The sequence below is a fragment of the Schistocerca nitens genome, chromosome 5 (assembly GCF_023898315.1).
Source record: "Schistocerca nitens isolate TAMUIC-IGC-003100 chromosome 5, iqSchNite1.1, whole genome shotgun sequence".
NCBI lineage: Eukaryota > Metazoa > Arthropoda > Insecta > Orthoptera > Acrididae > Schistocerca > Schistocerca nitens.
In genome coordinates this window covers 389,380,371-389,403,430 of record NC_064618.1, presented here as the reverse complement: position 1 = coordinate 389,403,430, position 23,060 = coordinate 389,380,371, and the positions used below count along the sequence as shown (strand labels likewise).

The 23,060-nt window shown below is 44.7% G+C and overlaps 1 protein-coding gene across 1 annotated transcript in view; it reads left to right on the top strand.

Annotated features, from left to right (window-relative positions):
- The window catches only part of LOC126260490 (spondin-2-like), a 250,824-nt gene that overhangs the window by 188,144 nt on the left and 39,620 nt on the right, over positions 1-23,060 (top strand). Inside the window, exons 3-5 of the mRNA XM_049957818.1 lie at positions 7,759-7,863; positions 12,058-12,237; positions 18,993-19,218. Of these exons, the coding sequence (XP_049813775.1) occupies positions 7,759-7,863; positions 12,058-12,237; positions 18,993-19,218 (511 nt within the window). The remainder of the gene's footprint in view (positions 1-7,758; positions 7,864-12,057; positions 12,238-18,992; positions 19,219-23,060) is intronic.

The following is a 23,060-nucleotide window of genomic DNA, read 5'->3' as shown; positions in this document are numbered from 1 at the left end:
GGCGCTAGCTGCGAGAACGACAAAGTTCGTAGCCCACCGAACCTGGACGCTGAAGTTGTGTGATCAGTTAACCTGTTATGAAGCCTCAACTATTGTGACATCTCTTCCTTCATTTGGAGGTTGTTGCTCACTGGGCCGTTCGGGCTAGCAGCAATGTATGAAGTGATGAAGTGTTGGGGTCGGTGAAATCTTGCAGCCATCTTCCTATATTGTGATTAATTGTTAAATTGACTGTTATTTACCAGTGAAGAGCACCAGCGGTATTTTCTGCCCTGTGGCCGTTAACACCCAAGTTACCTGCCCAGGTCGTTAGCGTTGTTTTTCGGCAGTGTGCCTTTCCTCGTTGTGTTGATGCTGTCCGGTGCAGCGTGTAGTTCGACAGCCTTTTAAGTTGTTTGGTTCATATTTACTTAGAGTGGTTGCTGTTCCCTTGGCTGTTTTTTTTAACACCAATTTCTGAAGACGTAGTGCTGTTCGTATCCTCGTCCTTGGCCGATATTTTGCATTGTTTTGCCGTTGGTTGAACGGAAGGGAATTGGTTAAATTGTTGGTAGGTCCTTGGGCCGTCCGTAGTTTGGGTTGCCATCCGATTATCTAACTTCAACTCTTGGCTGCCTGACTCACCTCACCTTACGTTTGAGCTGCCTTCTCCGGCCGACCCGTGGAACACTTCTGAGCACCACTTGTTTTGTTTGTTTTAGATTGTGATTTTCATTTTAGTTTGAAGTATTGTGCGAGGCCTTCGGCCATGTATTAATTCTGTTCTTTTTAAATTTTACGTATAGGCCTTCAGCAGTGTTAAATAAAAATTTTGAAGACTGAATTTATTTTAAAAAAGAAAAAAAGACATTTTTTCCTTAAAATTGGTTCTATCTGAAATTGTTTATAATCCAGGCCCTAAGCCGTTCGTTTTTCGATGTGTTATGTGTGGCCTCCAGCCGAGGATTTACGTGAACCCTTTTTAATAAGTTCCCCAGCCGTGTGTATTCTTAAAGTAAAATTTTGTATAAGAAGGAAGGGGTTTATTTTAAATTGTTTGTCTGACCTGTTGTTCAAGCCTTCAGCCTTTGTTTCAAATTTGTTTGTGGCCTTCAGCAGTGCAATAAGTTAATATTTCTTTAATTAGGATTTCTGCTGTTCTGTTGTAAGATTAAAAGGAAATTTCTCGGTTGGAAAAATTGTTTATTAATGTGTTTTAATTATAGTTGTCCTTCAGACATGTAGTGTAGGCTTTCAGCCGCTAATTGTTTTCAATTGCTTTTTTTTAATTTTTACCTTCTATTTTTAATTACTTTTGATTTCTAAGTTCTTGTTTTTGGTGTGGTTTTGGGCCTTCAGCCCAGAAAGCATCTCAAGTTCTTTAACTAGGCCTTCAGCTGTATTGTTTAGTTGTGATCTTTTAAACCCATGTGTAAATGAGTGGTTCTTAGAAAAATAAATTTGTGCTTCTGATTGTGCAACTCACAGTAACTATTCACGGCTCCATCCACAATCGTAACCTTATCCTGTGCGCTCTATGCATACCTATCAACCAGGTTTCAACTACAAACTGAATGTATCAGTGTGACTTGAGCAGATGTGCAAAGAATGAGATGCATTCCGGTATATTACTGCTACTGTGGGACGAAGTGTTTCGGTAGTGCAACGGTTCCTAGAATACGACGAGATGAGTCATATAGCACCACCCAGACCACCTCCCGGGAAGATCTACATCTCATCCGAATGGCATTGCAGGACAGAGCTGCATCATCGTAGGCTCTGGCGCAATAGTGGAACACATCGTACACTATCAGAGATGACAGTCTCTCGCCGTTTATTACGGCACAGGTTATGTGCTCGTCGTCCACTTCTCCACCTACCTTTCACGAGTGTGTAGAAACATGCTAGACGATAATGGTGTATGGGAATGGTGTCACAGGGAACAGGAATGGTATCAGATAGCGTTTCCGGACGAATCCGGGATCTGTTTTTTTGAAAATTATGGCCGCATTTTGGTTCGCCGCAGACAGGAGCAGCATCATGGTGACTGCACTCACACAAAAAAAAAAAAAAAATGGCTCTGAGCACTATGGAACTTAACTACTGAGGTCATCAGTCCCCTAGAACTCAGAACTACTTAAACCTAACTAACTTAAGGACATCACACACATCCATACCCGAGGCAGGATTCGAACCTGCGATCGTGGCGGTCGCGCGGTTCCAGACTGTAGCGCCTAGAACCGCTCGGCCATCCCGGCCGACTTTCTGCACAACACCACAGACGCTATTTTTAAGCAAGAGAATTCACGACCACATGTTGCTGCACGAACACGAGAGTTATTGGTGTCACAGATGATCAGCCTTTTACTCTGGCCCGCCATATCACCAGACCTGCAGCCGTTCGAAAATGTGTGAGCCATGGTGAAACGACTGGTTCAGCACTATGACCCAACGCTAGTCACCATCGATGAACTTTGGAGGTGGTGCTTACAGGCGCTCAACGGCGAGGTTATCAACGATGAACTTTGGAACTAGGTGCATGCAGCCTGGATGGCTGTCCACAGGACGCCGTTCGAGCCTTTCATGTCGTCGATGTCATCACACTTGGAACAAGTTATCAGGGTCCATGGTGAACCATGTGCTTGCTGGGCAACAGGACACGATTAAAGAACCGAGGTGACTGAAATGCTGATGGGAGCATGAACGTCCTTTAGTCGTTCGAGGTGTTCTGTTTTTTCTGAACATGAGTGTACAAAGAACTGTAAGTGACCCCATAGCAAGCCTTAAACAAAAGTTGTAGAACCGATGCAAACACAACCAAGTGGCTGACATCGAACACTCCAGTGCCAAATGCATGTATCAGGTACCGAAGTTGTATGTGGAAAGCTGTTCTCTAAGACCAGTCGTCAATGGGATCGGTTTGTCCGCATCATATTATCTGAAGAAATAGCTGATCCACAAGTTACGTCGCCTGGTTGGGCACACAACGTCTTATGTTAAGGATACCACAGATTTCATCCAGCTCATATAGGAACACCAAGTACTTGCTACGGATCTAATGATTAGCTTTGACGTAAAATATCTAATTACCAGCATGCCTACAGCTGAAATAATCTGAAACTATTAACATCCAACATGAACAAATATCGCCAAACATATGTGAAATCTGGAATTTACGAGGTGGGGTACTGGCGGATGTAAAGCTGTGATGGCGGATGATGGATCGTACTTGGATATCTCAATTGGTGGACCACTTGCCCATGAAAGGCAAAGATCCCTCATTCGAGTTCCAGTCCGGCACACAGTTTTATTCTGCCAGAAAGTTTTAAGATGGTGGCTGTCAGCATTGCTAATATGGTAAGCTTAGACTATCAAGATACGTCTCCGGACCCTTTCAGTAGGATTTTTTTTCGAACACAGTTTCTACGCCATGTTACATCGCTGCGACTGCTACACGTTGGGCAATCTGCGTTGATACGTAAACAAATCGAATCAACTCATTCACAATGTCCACTGAAGCGCCAAAGAAACTGGGATTGGATTGCGTATTCAAATAAAGAGATACGTAAACAGGAATAATACGGCGCTGCGGTCGGCAACGCCTATATAATACAAGTGTCTGACGCAGTTGTTAGATCGGTTACTGCTGCTACAATGGTAGGTTATCAAGATTTAAGTGAGTTCGAACGTGATGTTATAGTCGGTGCACGAGCGGTGGGTCACAGCATCTCCGAGGTAGCGATGAAGTGGGGGTTTCCCCGTACGACCATTTCACGACTGTACCGTGAATATAAGGGATCCAATAAAAGATCAAATTTCCGACATCGCTGCGGCCGGAAAAAGATCGTCTAAGAACGGGACCAACAACGACTGAAGAGAATCGTTCAAGGTGACAGAGGTTCAACCCTTCCGCAAAATGCTGCAGATTTCAATGCAGGGCCATCAACAAGTGTCAGCGTACGAACATCATCGGTATGGGATTTCGGAGCCGAAGGCCCACTCGTGTACCCTTGATGACTGCACGACGCAAAGCTTTACGCTTTACCTGGGCCCGTCAACACTGACATTGGACTGTTGATGACTGGAAACATGTTGCTTGGTCGGACGAGTGCCGTTACAAATTGCATCGAGGGGTATGGAGCCAACCTCATGAATCCATGGACCCTGCATGCCAGCAGGGGACTGTTCAAGCTGGTGGCGGCTCTTTAATTGTGTGGGGTGTGTGCAGTTGGAGTGATACGGGGGCCCTAGTACGACTAGATATGACTCTGATAGGTGACCCGTACGTAAGTATCCTGTCTGATAACCTGCATCCATTCATGTCCATTGTGCATTCCTACGGACTTGGGCAATTCCAGCAGGACAATGTGACACATCACACGTTCAGAATTGCTACAGAGTGGCTCAAGGAACTCTCTTCTGAGTTTAAACACTTTCGTTGCCCACCATACTCCCCAGACATGAATATTATTGAGCATATCTGGGATGCCTCGCGTCTTGCTGTTCAGAAGAGATCCCACCTCCTCGTGCTCTTACGGCTTTATGGATAGTGTCAATTTCCTCCAGCAGTACATCAGACATTACTCGAGTCAATGCCACGTCGTGCTGTAGCGCTTCTACGTGTTCGCGGGGGCCCTACATGTTATTAGGCAGGTGGACCAGTTTCTTTAGCTCTTTTGTGTAGTAATGATAACATCTTAATACGACTCCTCTTTCAGCCATTCTGTGTCGTCTCTAAGTCGACCTGTCTTACGTCGCTGATTCCATACAACCAATTAGGATTTACACACCACTTCAGTGGCATGACTTACATCAGCCTTTCAAAGTGACTATTGCGCTCCTTTATTAATACACTCCTGGAAATTGAAATAAGAACACCGTGAATTCATTGTCCCAGAAAGGGGAAACTTTATTGACACATTCCTGGGGTCAGATACATCACATGATCACACTGACAGAACCACAGGCACATAGACACAGGCAACAGAGCATGCACAATGTCGGCACTAGTACAGTGTATATCCACCTTTCGCAGCAATGCAGGCTGCTATTCTCCCATGGAGACGATCGTAGAGATGCTGGATGTAGTCCTGTGGAACGGCGTGCCATGCCATTTCCACCTGGCGCCTCAGTTGGACCAGCGTTCGTGCTGGACGTGCAGACCGCGTGAGACGACGCTTCATCCAGTCCCAAACATGCTCAATGGGGGACAGATCCGGAGATCTTGCTGGCCAGGGTAGTTGACTTACACCTTCTAGAGCACGTTGGGTGGCACGGGATACATGCGGACGTGCATTGTCCTGTTGGAACAGCAAGTTCCCTTGCCGGTCTCGGAATGGTAGAACGATGGGTTCGATGACGGTTGGATGTACCGTGCACTATTCAGTGTCCCCTCGACGATCACCAGTGGTGTACGGCCAGTGTAGGAGATCGCTCCCCACACCATGATGCCGGGTGTTGGCCCTGTGTGCCTCGGTCGTATGCAGTCCTGATTGTGGCGCTCACCTGCACGGCGCCAAACACGCATACGACCATCATTGGCACCAAGGCAGAAGCGACTCTCATCGCTGAAGACGACACGTCTCCATTCGTCCCTCCATTCACGCCTGTCGCGACACCACTGGAGGCGGGCTGCACGATGTTGGGGCGTGAGCGGAAGACGGCCTAACGGTGTGCGGGTCCGTAGCCCAGCTTCATGGAGACGGTTGCGAATGGTCCTCGCCGATACCCCAGGAGCAACAGTGTCCCTAATTTGCTGGGAAGTGGCGGTGCGGTCCCCTACGGCACTGCGTAGGATCCTACGGTCTTGGCGTGCATCCGTGCGTCGCTGCGGTCCGGTCCCAGGTCGACGGGCACGTGCACCTTCCGCCGACCACTGGCGACAACATCGATGTACTGTGGAGACCTCACGCCCCACGTGTTGAGCAATTCGGCGGTACGTCCACCAGGCCTCCCGCATGCCCACTATACGTCCTCGCTCAAAGTCCGTCAACTGCACATACGGTTCACGTCCACGCTGTCGCGGCATGCTACCAGTGTTAAAGACTGCGATGGAGCTCCGTATACCACGGCAAACTGGCTGACACTGACGGCGGCGGTGCACAAATGCTGCGCAGCTAGCGCCATTCGACGGCCAACACCGCGGTTCCTGGTGTGTCCGCTGTGCCGTGCGTGTGATCATTGCTTGTACAGCCCTCTCGCAGTGTCCGGAGAAAGTATGGTGGGTCTGACACACCGGTGTCAATGTGTTCTTTTTTCCATTTCCAGGAGTGTATTTCGTGCAGCGAGCTTACCAACGTTGAGGCATTACTAGGGAATATACTTATTTTTGTTTTTTTGTTTTGTTTAGTATATCTAAATTGATTGGCCCCAAAAGTCCGAAATGGAGACATACGTTATAGAACTCCATAATCATACTATTAAATGTGGCTTATGGTGCGAATGTAGTCTGCTGTAGAGAGGTGCATAGTGGATATGGAGTTATCCGACTTTTAACATTGAATGATAAATGGTGAACGACACATGATGCAAATTATTCGAATTTCTGAGGTCACCAGTGCCTAATTAGTTCTTCAGTATCGCAGGAACTATGTTTCTACAAGCGTAAATCATCTTAAAAGGTGATCAGAAGTGTTTGAAGAACGGACATCACGTCGTCTCCACAGAACCGTACATGGCAAAGGACGGTCTGCCGAGTTAGATCGCCGCCGATCTGAAATGGGGTATCAGGAGCGCATTTCTACCAAGACTGAACGCATCGGCATCAGCAGCCTACGAATGACTAAAGGAAGATTAATTACTGCAATTGTGGCATGCACAGTTGAATACATGTTTTATGTTCTCCTTTAATGCAGATAACCCGAGGATGTTGTTAATTTGACCGAAACTGGCAGTCAAAAATAAAAATAACAAGTACGACTGTGTATTAAGTATTGCAGTTGTTAACTTTTACGAACACCGTCCAACGCCGCTTATACAAAATATTTCATACTTTTGCCCCTTTTGCAAACATCTAGTCTCAGAACTCAACGACTGGTATGGGTCTGTCAATACCGACTCTGGACCATGGAACAGTGGCAGCATGTAGCATGGACCGATGAATCCCGCCTTCAGTTGTATCGAGGTCATGGGTCCTTGAATTTGACTAGAGCCCCGCGAAGCTACGGATGTTGCGTGTGAACAACGTTGTTTCCAGACAGGGGGCTCAGTTATGGTTTGGACCGTGTTGACATAATGGCAGTTAGGCTGCACTGTCCGGCTGAAGGGATCAACGACAAGTGAACGTTATATGGGCATTCATGATGTTTCTTCCTTTCTGGCATTAGTATATCCTCATGAAGATGCCATGTACCAATGGGATAGTGCTCCATGTCATCGGTCTTTCGTTGCTAGATGGTGCCTAGATGAACAATCCGACAGTTCATCTTTGCCATGTTAATGGCAGAGAATTTATTTCAGTCAAATTTATACATAAATTATTTATCATCTTAAGCGATTTCGGCTGACAAGCTATTATCAGGAGTCTACAAATACTTGGTGGTCAGTGGAGGATGCTAGGAATAAAGATTTCCGTGAGGCTCACACTAGAGGAGATTTTACATAATGAGGTGAATATGAAGTACGCACAACAAATGAGTCTATCTACTGTAATCATCGTATAGTCGAATATTATCTCATTTCTGGCACTTCTGCTACAAAAATAATTGGATTTTCTTGCTTAGAAACATTACATATTGCGGAAGTGACATTAGTGCTGATAACGTTAATTTTCTTTTACAGCTGTCCGTGGTGGTTCGCCTCATTCCGTCACCGGACTGGTTTGTTGGACTGGACAGCCTTCCACTCTGCAAGCATGGCAAATGGATTGACTCGCTCTCAATAGACGTAAGTGAACGACCTTTGTATACTCAGCTTATTACGAGGGTGACATGTCTGAATCATTTTACGGAATGAATACTAGTGCTCTCCATCTGGAAATGAGTATTTTTTAATTTAATTTACTGACTAGTGTAACTAGCAATATTTTGTTGATTCCTACCGTTATTCCCTGCATCGTTTTTCATTTACTACGCACTGGTATTTGCGTACTTTTTGTGCAAGTGAACGCTAGCATAATAGGTTCTGAAGAGAAAGCACAGAAGTGTCAGCTGAGCACTGAACGCTGATGATATTAAAAGACGTTTCGTGGCTGGAGTGAAAGGTACGTTTTCATTTTCATATAAAATATAAATTATTCTTCCAGGATGCATGATACGCTGTCTCGACGGAATTAGCTGCATGTATGAAAACACGCGTATACTGGGAAAAATTCGGAGATGAAATATCATAGAGCAGATCACATAAGAAGCAAAAATAAACTAGTACTGAAAATGTAAGTAACTGAAAGGAAAAGAAAATTTACCTCAACATGTTGGCTGAACAAGTGCAAATGATGGGCAACATAAGGTTTTCCAAAGATTTCTCGAAACAGATCTTAAATTATAAATAAAATGGGATAAGCGAAATAACAAAATTAAACACTTATGAAACGATAACTTGTTGTGATGGAACAGGTTCGTAGCCTAATCTATGTAAAGGAAAAAGAACAAGAACGCCTGATCACTTCTAATCGATTTGAAGATACTTCAGTGACATACGTGAGAAATTTAATTACACATCTGACTTTGGTACTTCACTGAGTTGCAAACATGCTGACCATTTAGGGAAAACTTTTTTCCAAATTCGTTTCTTTCAAATGCCCCTTTCGGGTTTGCCGCCGGATCATATTGTGCAGATCCTACAGTACTTCGTCTATGTAACTGTTTGACATCTTCAGACGGTGGCAGTTGCTGTTTTTAGTGCTGAAAGACGAGCCTGCTGATACTCGCGATTTTTTTTACTTTATTATTGTTTCGATCCCTCGTCCCATATGAGCAGGGAGGGAGCTGCTGTTAGCGGTACAATATTCGGCTCTTCAGCCAAGCAAATTTAAAAAAATGCATAAAATAATGAGAAACAAACATTAGGGTTGTTTTTCTATTTTAAATTAAAAATCAATAAGAAGCCGATTAAAAACGAAAATATATATGCATTTTAAAAATACATCGCAGAATAGTGAAATTCTTCTGATAGAAAACACTGCACAACTACAGTTTCTTTTAAAATCAGAAGGACCTACACTGGATGAGAAGTGTTGTGGGAGGAGAGAATATGTCCCATAGAGATGAGAGGTGGATAGTGTAAAATATAGAAGATGAGAAAGACAGAGGGTGAGGAGTAGTATGGTGTGTTGATAGTGTAGTGGTTGCATGAGAAAAGGGATGGGTATGGATGGAGAAGAAAAAGAAGAGAGGAGCCCTGATACGGGAATGTGTTTGTATAGGTGCAGCAGCACACTAGGGAAGTATCAGATGGGAGACAATGAGGTTATTGAAATCCAGTTTGAGGACATTACAGGATATGTAGAGGTGTTCTATGTGGTTGAGGAGCGGTGGGAATTTTATGACCTGGGAAAGGATCCATATGGAGAAAAGTAAACGGATTCGGAAAGCGAGCCGGAGTACAAGGCGTTCGAAGGTTTAGAGGTACTTATAGAACTTTTCTGGGGCGGAGATCCATGCAACATTTTCATAGCAGAGAATGGATCGGATCAGGGTGTTGCAGGTGTGGAGAATAGTGGAGGGGTATAATCCCCAAGTTCGGCCTGTTAGTAGTTTTAGTTTATTGTGGGATTTCTGTTGGATGGTTAATATGTGAAGTTTCCATGTAAGTTTCCAGTCGAGAGTTAGACCAAGATAGATAATCGCGCGGCGAAGTCGAAATTTAACATGTCAGCAGCAGCAATACGCGTATGCGGCCAGACGCTCGTAATGCCCTCTGCCGATAACTCCAGAAAGACCTTCCACGCATGTGCTGCGGGACGCTCCTGTGGTTAAAAGCTGAGTTTAACATCAGCTGAGGCCCACGAGAAAGACATGCCGTGGCGCTTACGTCACGAAGGTAGGCCTGAACCCGCTCGTTCGCGCAACTCAGCAGGCAAAATGCGTTTCTAGACCTGTTAACTCGCAGTTGAGCGTGTACGCACTAACGAGAATTGCATCTTGTACTAGAATCAGCTTTAATGCTTAACAGTATTACAATATAATTCAATTTAAAATCAGTATCTTAAAGAATCTTAGAGATTCTTAGCCTTTCTGTCCTCCTGTTTCCAGAATCGCAGTATTATTTTACTTTTTTCTTTCTCTTTTCCGACGAAATGTAGCCTGTAGATCTCCTTTTCAGTAGTTTCTCTTCAAATGGTTTCATGCTGTTGAATTTGTTTTGAACTCTTCTCTGTTTCGGATCGTCCCTAGTGTTCGTTGAGCACGTCTTTTGACGTCTTGTATCCATGTAGACTTTTATTTTATTGATGTGACGAAATGGAAGAAATTTTCACTCGGTCGGTTTTTGTCCATTCTTCCAGGTGTCCATAAAATTTAAAACGTCGTTTCCGCATTAAGTCCTTGATCTTTTCGGTGTATATGTAGAGTTTGTTTTTATTGTTCTTCCAAGTCCCATCAGTAGTCCTCTGGGATCCCAGAATTTTCCTGCGAATCGTTCTTACCCTTTTTTCAAGTTCTTACAACTGTCAATTTTATTTAAAATATAATACTCCGAATCATAGATTCCTGGTTTTATAACTGAATTGTAGTACCTCATGTTGGTTTTGTACGATTTCGCTCGATTCATGTACCTGTTCTGTGTTAGTTTACAATCGAGATATATTTCTTGTGGCTTTTCCTTTGATTACTCCTTTACCCAATCCACTGGATTGCATCAATTGTCCTAAGTATTGCCATTTATCTTTTCGATTTACTGTAGCAGTTAATGTGATGGTTCTTGAATACAAGGATTGCAGAAGGAATCGTCGACTGGAGAAATGGTTTTCATAATGTAACTTAGTATGCTGTTTCATCCAAGGAGAATAGAGATTTCTTTTCTTCACAATAAGAGGGACTGTAAGAAAGGATTTAATTATTATCTCGAAAAAGGGAAACTGAGTGATGGTATTAACCCTTCTCTATCTGTTCACCCTTCAATGACTCACTTTTTAAAATAATGGGTGAGTTGGCCGTGATCTTGGTTGTACCAATCTGGATTTTCCTGTTGGAAAGTCCCTTTGCCAACGTTGTTGTGGAGAAAAACCGACCTTTGAACAGCACCCTTCTACACGTCATTTGACAGGCTCTCGTAACTTCGTTAGAACATCGTAGTAGTAGGCTCTTGCGCCTGTCTGGTCCTTATGAGCATAATCTATTATCACCAGACCAAGAATTCTAGAAAAACTCAGCATTACCTTGCCTGTTGATTGTTGCGTCTTCTTTTTCGGTTGCCGTGAACACACTGCTTCCACTACTTTTTCGTCTCAGGGTAATAATGATACACCCAGAACATGATGATTAGGTGGCTGAAGAACTCATGTGGATCGGCCTAACACAGCTACAGCATTTCCACCACTTCCAGAGTTCGGCAGGATTTTTGTTTGGATGCGAACTGTCGCAAATCCTACTGGGCGGCGAACTTTATCGTGTTCAAAGTGTCACACTAGAAGCTGAAAAGTAATTCGGAAGTGATTTGCACATTCTCCAGTATCGCCTCGATTACGAAGAGCCAGTAGTCAAGAACCGGCAGCTCCACTGCCCTTGTGTTTACGGCTTCTTCACATAGAGGCTGTCTGTCAGTTCGTCCTTTATCATTGAGACATATGTCACCGAAAAGAAATCGTCTACTCCACCTAACCACTGAGTCACGTGATGGTGTATTGTTGCTGTACACTCTCATGAGGTTAGCATCAACTGCTGCAGCGTTGCTCCCACTCAAAAGCAGAAAACCAATTATTTGACAAGACTCTTTTTTTTCTGTGGGCTACACCATTTTGTTTTGGCTCTTCTAACGGTGTGCTCCGGTATTGTGTCGCGGGGATTTCAATGCCTAATAGGACGGTAGACATGTACCTGCTGCGAAAAAAGAGCTTGTTTTTTGGAGATGATGATGAAACCTTTTGAGCAGCCCTCGTAGTGGTACCGCGGACCACGCAGTGCAGCGTTGTGTGGGTTGCAGCTGCCGCTGCTGGACGCCGGCACGGACGACGGGATGACGTTCACGGCGCCCAACTGGCCGAGCGACCCGGCCCACCCCGTGTCTCGCATCACGTCCCGGGAGCCGTCGCACCCCGGCGCCTCCTTCCACTACCCTCACCTCGACCAGCTGCCCGCCATCGCAACACTGCATCTTCGTAGGGTAAGTCAGCGCCAGCAAGGCAGCATCTGATCGCATTTCCCGCCTCATCATACCTTTATTACCAATAGATTTCATGAACATCGTGCTTCGTAGCTCGTAAAAACTTTGTGTTCTGCCTTACGGCAGGTCTTCTCACGGGGAAAGCCTCGGCAGAGAGGTCCATCACATGAACGTCTAGGGAACTGATTCCACTGGTGGTTTCCCGTTGCCTTCCGCCGATGACGATGAAATGATAATGAGGACAACACAACACCCAGTCCTTGAGCGGAGAAAAATCTCCGACCCACCCGGGAGTCGAACCCGGGCCCTTTGGCGTGACAGACCGCCCCGCTGACCACTCAGCTATAGGGGCGGACATAGCTCGTAAATATTATAAAAAAAGGTCTTGATCATACAAAATTGTTGTTTGAAAAAAAAAAAAACTGTTTAATGTCTACCAGTTTCAGCCATAAAAATCATCGTAATGGCAAGAAGAAAAGGAAAATCAAAATCTTAAACATGGCTGCGAAACAGCAACTGTGTAAATCTGATGCGGTTGAAAAATCAGCCACTCAGTTTCAAAACAAAGGTTTATTAGCCCTTGACTTAGGTTTCGATATTTCTGAAAATATTTTCTTCAGAAGGAGTGGGCCTTGTTACATCACATGATGGTACATTAGATTAGATGGAGCCGAGCGGCTCTTGTCATATATAAAATTGAAAAAACAACAATTATCCCAAGCCATGGCTTTAGATAGCAGCCAGATTACATATATCGTAAAATGGTTCAAATGGCTCTGAGCACTATGGGACTCAACTGCTGTGGTCATAAGTCCCCTAGAACTTAGAACTACTTAAACCTAACTAACCTAAGGACATCACACACATCCATGCCCGAGGCAGGATTCGAACCTGCGACCGTAGCGGTCGTGCGGTTCCAGACTGTAGTGCCTGTAACTGCTCGGCCACTTCGGCCGGCTACATATATCGTATTTCAGAATGAATGGTCACTAATAAATGCACACAGGTAGGGGCTCTTGTCACACAAACGTTTCGTCCTGTGACTCCTACAACAATTTTATGTTGACGAGAGCCTCTACCTGTGGGCATTTACTTACTAGTGAGCATTCATTGCCGGCCAGAGTGGCCGAGCGGTTCTAGGCGCTACAGTCTGGAACCGCGCGACCGCTACGGTCTCAGGTTCGAATCCTGCCTCGGGCATGGATGTGTGTGATGTCCTTAGGTTAGTTAGGTTTAAGTAGTTCTAAGTTCTGGGGGACTGATGCCCTCAGAAGTTAAGTCCCATAGTGCTCAGAGCCATTTGAACCATTTTTTTTTTTTTTTTTGAGCATTCATTCTGAAGCACGATATATATAATCTGGCTGTTGTCTAGAGCCATGGCTTGGGATAATTCTTGTTTTGTCAATTTTTTATACGACAAGAGCCGCTCGGCTTCATATAATCTAATGAACCAGCATGTGATTTAACAAGGCCCAGTCCTTCTTAAGAAGATAATTTTAGAAATATAGAAACTCAGATCAATTTGTTTGCAATTGTTTGGCTGATTTTTCAACCTCTTCAAATAGAAAATTGGTCAAATGTTTTGTGAAATGCTTTGTCTAAAAGTAATAAATAAAATAGGCTGACGGCCTCGATACGCATGTATAGAAAGATAAGTGCGTTACATGTTTCGCTTATCTATTTCAACCCTTACTTTTACACTAATCACTTCACACAACATTTGATCCAATTTTTTTCGCATTTTTAATTTTTTTTAATTTTCAATTTTTCTTTAGAAAGCAAGTCCGCAGCTCGTGGTCTTGCGGTAGCGTTCTCGCTTCCAGCGCACGGGGTCCCGGGTTCGATTCCCGGGTTCGATGACTAGGTGTTGTTGTGTCGTCTTCATTACGGTCGGAGGAAGGCAATGGCAAACCACCTCCGCTAGGACCTTGCCTAATCGGCGGTGCGGGTCTCCCGCATCGTTCCCTATGCTCCTCGCACCTCTCATCATCAACATTAGAAAGCATGATCTGATTGGTACCTCCTTTCCTTTCCTAGAATATTCTGTTCCCTAAATGTCATAAATTTAGTACTTGATTAGGGAAGTCTTTATGAAAGCTAGATATCACACCCATGTAACTACATATCACACCAATGTAACTAACTATGCCCAAGATATCTACGCCTGGAAAAGACGGTCTTTTTGAGGCTTCATTTGCATAGGTAGCAGCAGTTGTTCTTGAAATATTCCAGTTTGTCCTGAGATCACTATACAAGTTTTCTTAATTATCCTGATTACTTTAAAACAATTAAAACTGTTGTAATAACGCACAATTCCGAAGCGATAACATTGAATAAATCAAGTGATTAAAATTACATGATCTTTGGGCCAACCACTCCTTGGCCACTGTCAAGTGGTGTGACTGCTAGTGGACTGCTGGTACGGCCCTTGTATAGACTAGCTGTCGGCTGTGACGTTACTGGTGTCCGCGCAAGGATCTTGCAGACATTTTGAGACCTGCTGCGTAACTGATCTCAGTAATTGACGGATTTTCGTCAGAAGCCGAATATCGGTTTGATCTTTCGTCGTTTCAGTAGGTGGCTTGTCTTGCTCCACATAGAACCACAGAACGGCAAAAAAGCAAGTTTCTTTACATAATCCTCGTCGGTTGATCGTTTTTACCGACGTTTACAAAATTTTAGCATAGTGTAGTCCTACAATAAATCACAAGAACTAACGCCTAAATCCTAAGACTGCAGTGTTTATTTATTTACTTGTTTTTCAGTTCTAATCGTGCAGGATGAAAAGAAAAAAAAAACCGAGAACGCACACAATGTGTTGTGCAGGATGACAAACGGACCAATTTCCGAGAAATAGCTGCCAGTTTGGAAGCTGCGGCGTTTCGAAGTCTAAGAACTATACTGTCAAATTTTCTTCGGATTTCGTTTCTTATTACAGTCAGTTGTGCAATCCATTAGGCGTCAGAGTAAGGTGGGAACAGTGACTACACCTGCAATACTCGTCGTATCTTGAGCAGGACGTAAAAGATAAGAGAGAAACACATGTGACAATATTCACGGATTAGACACTGAGCCAGATGTTCGAAATTCTGAGAAAAATAGACGTAAGCTATAAAGATTGGCTGACGCTGTAGCTGTCCTAAGTGAAAAATGAAGGAGGAATATGCGATCCGCTGAGTGGAATTAATAGTCTAACGAGAATAGAATATGGTTTGTGAGTAAGCCGAATAAACATGAAAGTAATAAGGTGCAGCAGAAATAAGACTAGCGACAGACGTAATGACAAAATTGTTGTCCACGAAATTGACGAAGTTAGGGAATTCTGCTTCCTTGGAAGCAAAGTATCACATGAAGAAATAAGAAATGAGCATTTTGTCTGTATAATCGGCGATGAGAGAAATATATGAAAAACGCAACAAAAGGGAACAGGATGAATAGGAAATGTGTTGAGACATTACGGAATAGTTAACATGCTATTAGAGGGAGCTGTTGAGGGTAAACACTGTAGAGAAGACAGGAGAATACATTCAGTATACTGTATAATTGAGGACGTAAGATATAGGAGCTACTCTGAAGTGAAGAGAGAGAGGGGGAGAGAGAGAGAGAGAGAGAAGGAGGGAGAGGGAGAGGGAGAGAGAGAAGGAGAGAAGGTATTCCTCGAAGTCACGAAAATTCCACTCATTCTGCGGTCGTATATCGGGCTTTCCCAGTGTGTCCTTGATCCACCATACTCTTAAATAGTACGTTAAAAATTCCTGTCAGCCCCCACTCCCCTTTGATTTAGATCTTCCACGGTTTCAAGCAATGCTTAAATGCAACGACGTTAATGAACAGCCAAAGAACCCTTGATAAACGGAGCAAGGAAGAGATAAAAAGCAGACTAGCAATAGAAAAAAAGGCATTCCTGGCCAAGAGAAGTTTACTGGTATCAAACATAGGATTTAATTTGAGAAAGAAATTTGTGAGGATGTAGGTTTGAAGCACAGCTTTGCATGAAATTTAATCATGGACTGTGGGAAAATTCTAAAATGATATAACTAAAACGTTTGAGGTGTGGTGCCATAGGAGGAAATTAAAAATTAGGTGGATTGATAAAAAAAAGAATGAGGAGATTCTCTGCATAATCGGTGCTGAGAGAAATATATGATAAATACAACAAGAAGGAGCAGGATGACAGAGCATATGTTAAGAAATCGGGGAATATCTTCCATAGTACCAGAGAAACCTGTAGAGGACAGATCCTGAAGGAAGAGAGATTGGAATACAATCAGCACATAGGGTGTCCCAATAGAAATGGTCAATATTCAGGGTCAACATTCAGGGATATGATAGGAACGACCATTCGAAGCTAAAGAGTCTAGTAAAGATGGGCTCTAAACTGCACACCTTAATGGCTATGAGCACTTCTTCATCTGCTATACTCTGAAACAAAGCTCTTTGATTTCCAGATTTTGGGGAGAGGTAGTTTGGACCAGAACAAGGAAAAACATAGGCTCTAAGATGCATACCTCAAGAGCTTTGAGCAGTTGTACAGTGCAAGAGATGTGTTTCAAAGACGAACAAATGATCATAGCTTTTAAGGTGTGAATTTTAGAGCCCATCTTTATCAGACTTCTTTTTGCTTCGAATGGTCGTTTCTGTCGTATTCCTGAATACTGACCATTCCTCGTGGGACACCCTGTATAACAGAGCACGTGGTTCAAGTCTACTCTTAGATGAAGACGTTGGCGGGGCACATCAAAGCAGTGAGTACACTAGTGACCCATAATGAGGCCTGTCCTCATAATACTGAAAGACAAGAGAACTCCACTCTTATTGTGGTGGTCTTTCGGGTTTCCTCAATATATACATGACCCACCAGTATCATAATTGTTCGTTGATAAAACCCCTGTCAGTCCCCACCTCAAATTGGTATAGGGGGTTGGGTTGGGTTCTTTGGGGAAGGAGACCAGACAGCGAGGTCATCGGTCTCATCGGATTAGGGAAGGACGGTGAAGGAAGTCGGCCGTGCCCTGTCAAAGGAACCATCCCGGCATTTGCCTGGTGTGATTTAGGGAAATCACGAAAAACCTAAATCAGGATGGCCGGACGCGGGATTGAACCGTCGTCCTCCCGAATGCGAGGCCAGTGTCTAACCACTGCGCCACCTCGCTCGGTATCAAATTGGTATAGATCTTCCACAAATTCAAGAAGTACACCACTGGCCATTAAAATTGCTACACCACGAAGATGACGTGCTACAGACGCGAAATTTAACCGACAGGAAGAAGATGCCGTGATATGCAAATGATTAGCTTTTCAGAGCATTCACACAAGTTTGGCGCCGGTGGCGACACCTACAACGTGCTGACATGAGGAAAGTTTCCAACCGATTTCTCATACACAAACAGCAGTTGACCGGCGTTGCCTGGTGAAACGTTGTTGCGATGCTTCGTGTAAGGGGGAGAAATGCGTACCATCACGTTTCCGACTTTGATAAAGGTCGGATTGTAGCCTATCGGCATCGCGATTGCGGTTTATCGTATCGCGACATTGTTGCTCGCATTGGTCGAGCTCCAATGACTTTTAGCAGAATATGGAATCGGTGGGTTCAGGAGGGTAATACGGGACGCCGTGCTGGATCCCAACGGCCTCGTATCACCAGCAGTCGAGATGACAGGCATCCTATCCGCATGGCTGTAACGGATCGTGCAGCAACGTCTCGATCCCTGCGTCAGCAGATGGGGACGTTTGCAAGACAACAACCATCTGCACGAACAGTTCGACGACGTTTGCAGCAGCATGGACTATCAGCTCGGAGACCATGGCTGCTGTTACCCTTGACGCTGCATCGCAGACAGGAGCGCCTGCGATGGTGTACTCAACGACGAACCTGGGTGCACGAATGGCAAAACGTCATTTTTCGGATGAATCCAGGTTCTGTTTACAGCATCATGATGGTCGCATCCGTGTTTTGCGACATCGCGGTGAACGCACATTGGAAGCGTGTATTCGTCATCGCCATACTGGCGTATTACCCGGCGTGATGGTATGGAGTGCTATTGGTTACACGTCTCGGTCACCTCTTGTTTGTATTGACGGCACTTTGAACAGTGGACGTTACATTTCAGATGTGTTACAACCCGTGGCTCCACCCTTCATTCGATCCCTGCGAAACCCTACATTTCAGCAGGATAATGCACGACGCATATTGAAGATCTGTACGGGACTTTCTGGATACAGAAAATGTTCGACTGCTGCCCTGGCCAGCACATTCTCCAGATCTCTCACCAATTGAAAACGTCTGGTCAATGGTGACCGAGCAACTGGCTCGTCACAATATGCCAGACCCTACTCTTGATGAACTGTGGTATCGTGTTGAAGCTGCATGGGCAGCTGTACATGTACACGCCATCCAAGCTCTGTTTGACTCAATGCCCAGGCGTATTAAGGCCGTTATTACGGCCAGAGGTGGTTGTTCTGGGTACTGATTTCTCGTTATCTATGCACCCAAATTGCGTGAAAATATAATCACAATTCAGTTCTAGTATAATATATTTGCCCAATGAATACCTGTTTATCATCTGCATTTCTTATTGGTGTAGCAGTTTTAATGGCCAGTAGTGTATTTAAGTGTCACGACGTTAAAGAAGCGTGAGAGTCTTAGAACTTGAAACTAAATTGCTCATTTGTTTATGCAGAGTTACAGATGTCACTAGAAACTGTAAGTAGCTGCCACCTAGTGTTGCACCCTCTTGTGCTGATGTTCTGCGCAGGAGCGGGTGTACAGGCAGATGGGCTCGGTCGCCAGAAGGCGCCCCGTCGTGCAGCAGCAACAACCGCAGCCGCAGCATCAGCCGCAAGCGCAGCCCGAAGAGGTGCCGAGCGTGACGCTGCCTCTCGGCCGTGACGTCAGCAACGAGGTGGTGTCCGCCGCCGTCGCCGTCCACACGCGGCGCTTCCGTCGCCGCCGCCGCAGGCTGCACAAGGGCACCGCTGCCGGTCCGTACCCAGACAGTGTGAGCTCCCTCTCTTACACCTCTCCTCTTAACAATGTTGGCAATTAAAATTACAAAAGCACGAATGCGGCGCGCGACAAATGTCAAATTGCCATGAAAAGTGCTACAAGCTTCGATATGAAAATACACTGGCGTCCAAAATTAAAGCAACAAATCGCTATTTCCCCTTCTTGTGTGCAATTCACGATATAATCATGCAAATCATTTCAGTGTATGTCCTTCCGATCGTGTTCTGCACCAATATGGCATGCCGTTGAATGGACAAACATGACGTCAGGGCACCCACCAGATTTGTCGGGTAATCTCATATCCCCAATTGCTGTGTACACAGTCACAGACGGTGCAGTGTGGCACGGAGAAGACGCCTGCCAAACTCTGCAGTGGAGAGGCTTGGGAAGAATGAAAGCAGAGCAGTTACAAACTGGCCCGATGGCTGAAGGTGAATCGTTCTGTTGATTCTCGGAGAGAGTTTACAGAGACCGAAACTGTATCCCAAAGAGCAGGGCAGGGCCGAGCATGTGTGAGATCAGACTGAGAAGCCTGTATTTGGCGCTAGGGGTACAACGGTACCGCCTTAATACTACACGGCAACGGGCATCTGATCTCGGAGTGTCCATTGGAAGTGTTGTGACGAGGCAAACGCTGGGCACAAGCCTTCCGCAGAGTGGCCTTTACTGTCGGAGTTTTGTTGTATTTGTACCTCTGACGCGACTTCACAGAAGGGAACTTCTAGAGAGGAGTCGTCAACATGCCATCTGGACAGTCGAACAGTGGTCCAGTGTTCTTCTCAGAGATGAGTCCGGATTTGGTCTGAAGAGTGATTCTCGACGGATTCGCATCTGGAGGGAACATGGAAACGATTTCGGGACACTAACATTGTGGACAGAGACCGATATTGAGAAGGATCCATAAAGATGTGCCCAGGGATTATGGTGACCACTCGAACAGCTCTTCATCGAGTTGCACGGGTGAATCGGTACGGGTGAAAAAAATGGCTCTGAGCACTATGGGACTTAACTTCTGAGGTCATCAGTCCCCTAGAACTTAGAACTACTTAAAGCTAACTAAACTAAGGACGTTACACACATCCATTCCCGAGGCAGGATTCGAACCTGCGACCGTAGCGGTCACGCGGTTCCAGACCGACGCGCCTGGAACCGCACGGCCACAACGGTACGGGTGAATCGGTAAAGTTTGACTGCTGCCAGGTATCGTGACGAGATCTTGGGACCCCATGTGCGATTGTTGCAAGGTGCTGCGGGCCCTGACTTTTTACTGATGGACAACAATGCTTGACCTTTTAGAGCACGGGTGGTTGATGTTTTCTTAGAAATGGAAGATACTGCACGCATGGCGTGGCCTGTTCGATCTTCCGATTTGAATCCCATAGAGCATGTCTGGGATGCACTGCGGAGACGGGTTGTATCACGTCAGCATCAACCAATCACTTCCCAAGAGTTGCGAGCAGCTCTGCAGGAAGAATGAGCTTCATTCCCTCAACATGAGACTGATGACATAATTCACTGTAAGTCTCTGTATGTCCATCTTTTTAGCGATGATCGCGGGACTCGGCTGTTCGATTGAGGATGCCAAATTAAACGCCTCTCAGCCGTCAATTTTCAATCTTATTTTATTATGCAACCAGTTACGGCGCTTTATTACGCCATGGTGAAAATGGCTCTAAGCAAGGTAGATTATTCCTACACTTCGGGCAGGGCCCTGAAGATGGCATAATAAATATCCTAAACTGGTTGTCTAATAAAATAAGTTTGAAAATTGACGGCTGAATAGTGTTTAATTTCACATCCTCATTTCCTGCCTATCCCGTCGTTGTCAGGCCTGTGTTGCTGCCAGAGGTGGTCACACCTCATGCTGAGCACATTAATCAGCTGTCGGAATGTGTGTGCAAAGAACGAAGAACATTTTTGTCTACCGTTACGCATGTTACAGCTGTTCACGTTCTGTATTCTTTAGATTGTTTCTACTTTACTATCACCTATTTATACTATTTTGTCGCAAAATAAACGCAACCTTACAAAAATTCCGTTTGTTGTTTTAATTTTGGACACCTGTGTAATTAGCTTTTGACCAAACCGCACAAAGTATGTAGGAATATCGCTTCCCGCATTCTATACACAGGGTGCTTCCGTGATGATGTTACAAATTTTCACCGGCGAGGGACAATGGTCAATGTACAAATTTGAGGTAACAGTCCCTATACAGGAAACGACCGAGCCGAAAGCTATAAGCCAAAATGGTTCCGATGGCGTTGACAGTGGACATGTAGCAGTACTGCTGTTACTAAGATTTGAGGGTAGACAACTTTCAGAGGCGGTAGTATATGCAAAAACAAGAAATGAATTTCTAGGTAACATGGGCTCTAAAGTGTGTACTTTAATAGCTTCGATACTGTTAAACGCATGTCTTCTACTGAACAAGTGCCCGTAACAGTTACAGTATGCATTTTAGAGCTGATATTTACTGTCATTCTCTCTTTTTATTTCTTTTTTTTGGGGTCAACACTACCTACTTGGAAAATATGGAAACCAAATATCTACTTGAAAAATATGGAAATCAAAGAGCTTGGACTGGAAGAGATGTGTTTCACAGTTTCTAAAATGGAGAAGTGCTCAGAGCTCTCGAAGTATACGTTTTAGAGCTCATATTTACGAAGCATTTTTTTCCTTGTTTTGGTCTATACTACCGCCTGTGGAAGTTGCATACCCTACAACCTTAGCAACAACAGTACCGCTACATGTATTCTACCGCCACAGGTATCAGAACGAATTTCGCTAATAGCTTTCGACACGATCGTTTCCGCGCTAGGGTCTTTTACTTCAGATTGATACATTTACCTCCTGCACCATTTATGAAAGTTTGTGACATCATTACGGAGTCACACTTCGAAAGGAAAGGGTACACTTCGCGTTTCTCATTAAGAAATAGCATTTGTATGTGCTTTGTTTTGAACCTCCTTGACATATGTGTGTGTTAAGGCGCCGCTTCCGGGACGGGAAGCTGCGCTGGCCTTGGGTCAAATCCTCCCGGCGGATTAGCGACGAGGATTGGTGTGCTGGTCAGGTTCTATGTGGTTATTAGGCGGTTTTCCACATCCCACTAGGTGAATACTGCGCTGGTGCCCAAGTCACGTCTTAGTTACACGATTCGCAAACAGAGAACACTTTGGCTCACTTTCACTCCAATTACACTACATCTATAGATGTTGCAGATTCTGTTGTTTTTCTTTTAAAAGAACGAATGAGGCTATATGGGTTGTAGGGATGAAAATGGCTGTCTGACTTCAGATTACCAATTAACAGGTACATTTTACCTCCCCTGCTGATTTTCTGCTGTCTTCTCTCTGGCCAGTATCGGAATCTCATCTCCTGTGGTAGGTGTTTCTGATTATTAATGAAGGGGTTGAGAGAGACAACAGGGGAATTCCAAAGACCAGTAGGCCGAAAAATGTGTTGAAATCTTGCGTATATGTCCACAAACACACATTCACACACACACACACACACACACACACACACACACACACACACATGAAAATGCGAGGTAGTCTCTTACAGTTAAAATATCGGATACTACACACACAGGAATAGCACAAAACTGATACGTAAAAACCATGTGCGGCAGGACTAGACAAAGAGAACTATCTGCAGCAGAAATGAGCGTTCTGTTAACTCGTCCAACCGTTGATCAGAGAGAGAGAGAGGGTGTACACTGGGAGACGAATTGTAATGATTATTATTATTCACGAGGAATAATAAACTGAGGTCCAGGCAGGTGCATACATAGTACTATCGAGCAAGCATGGTT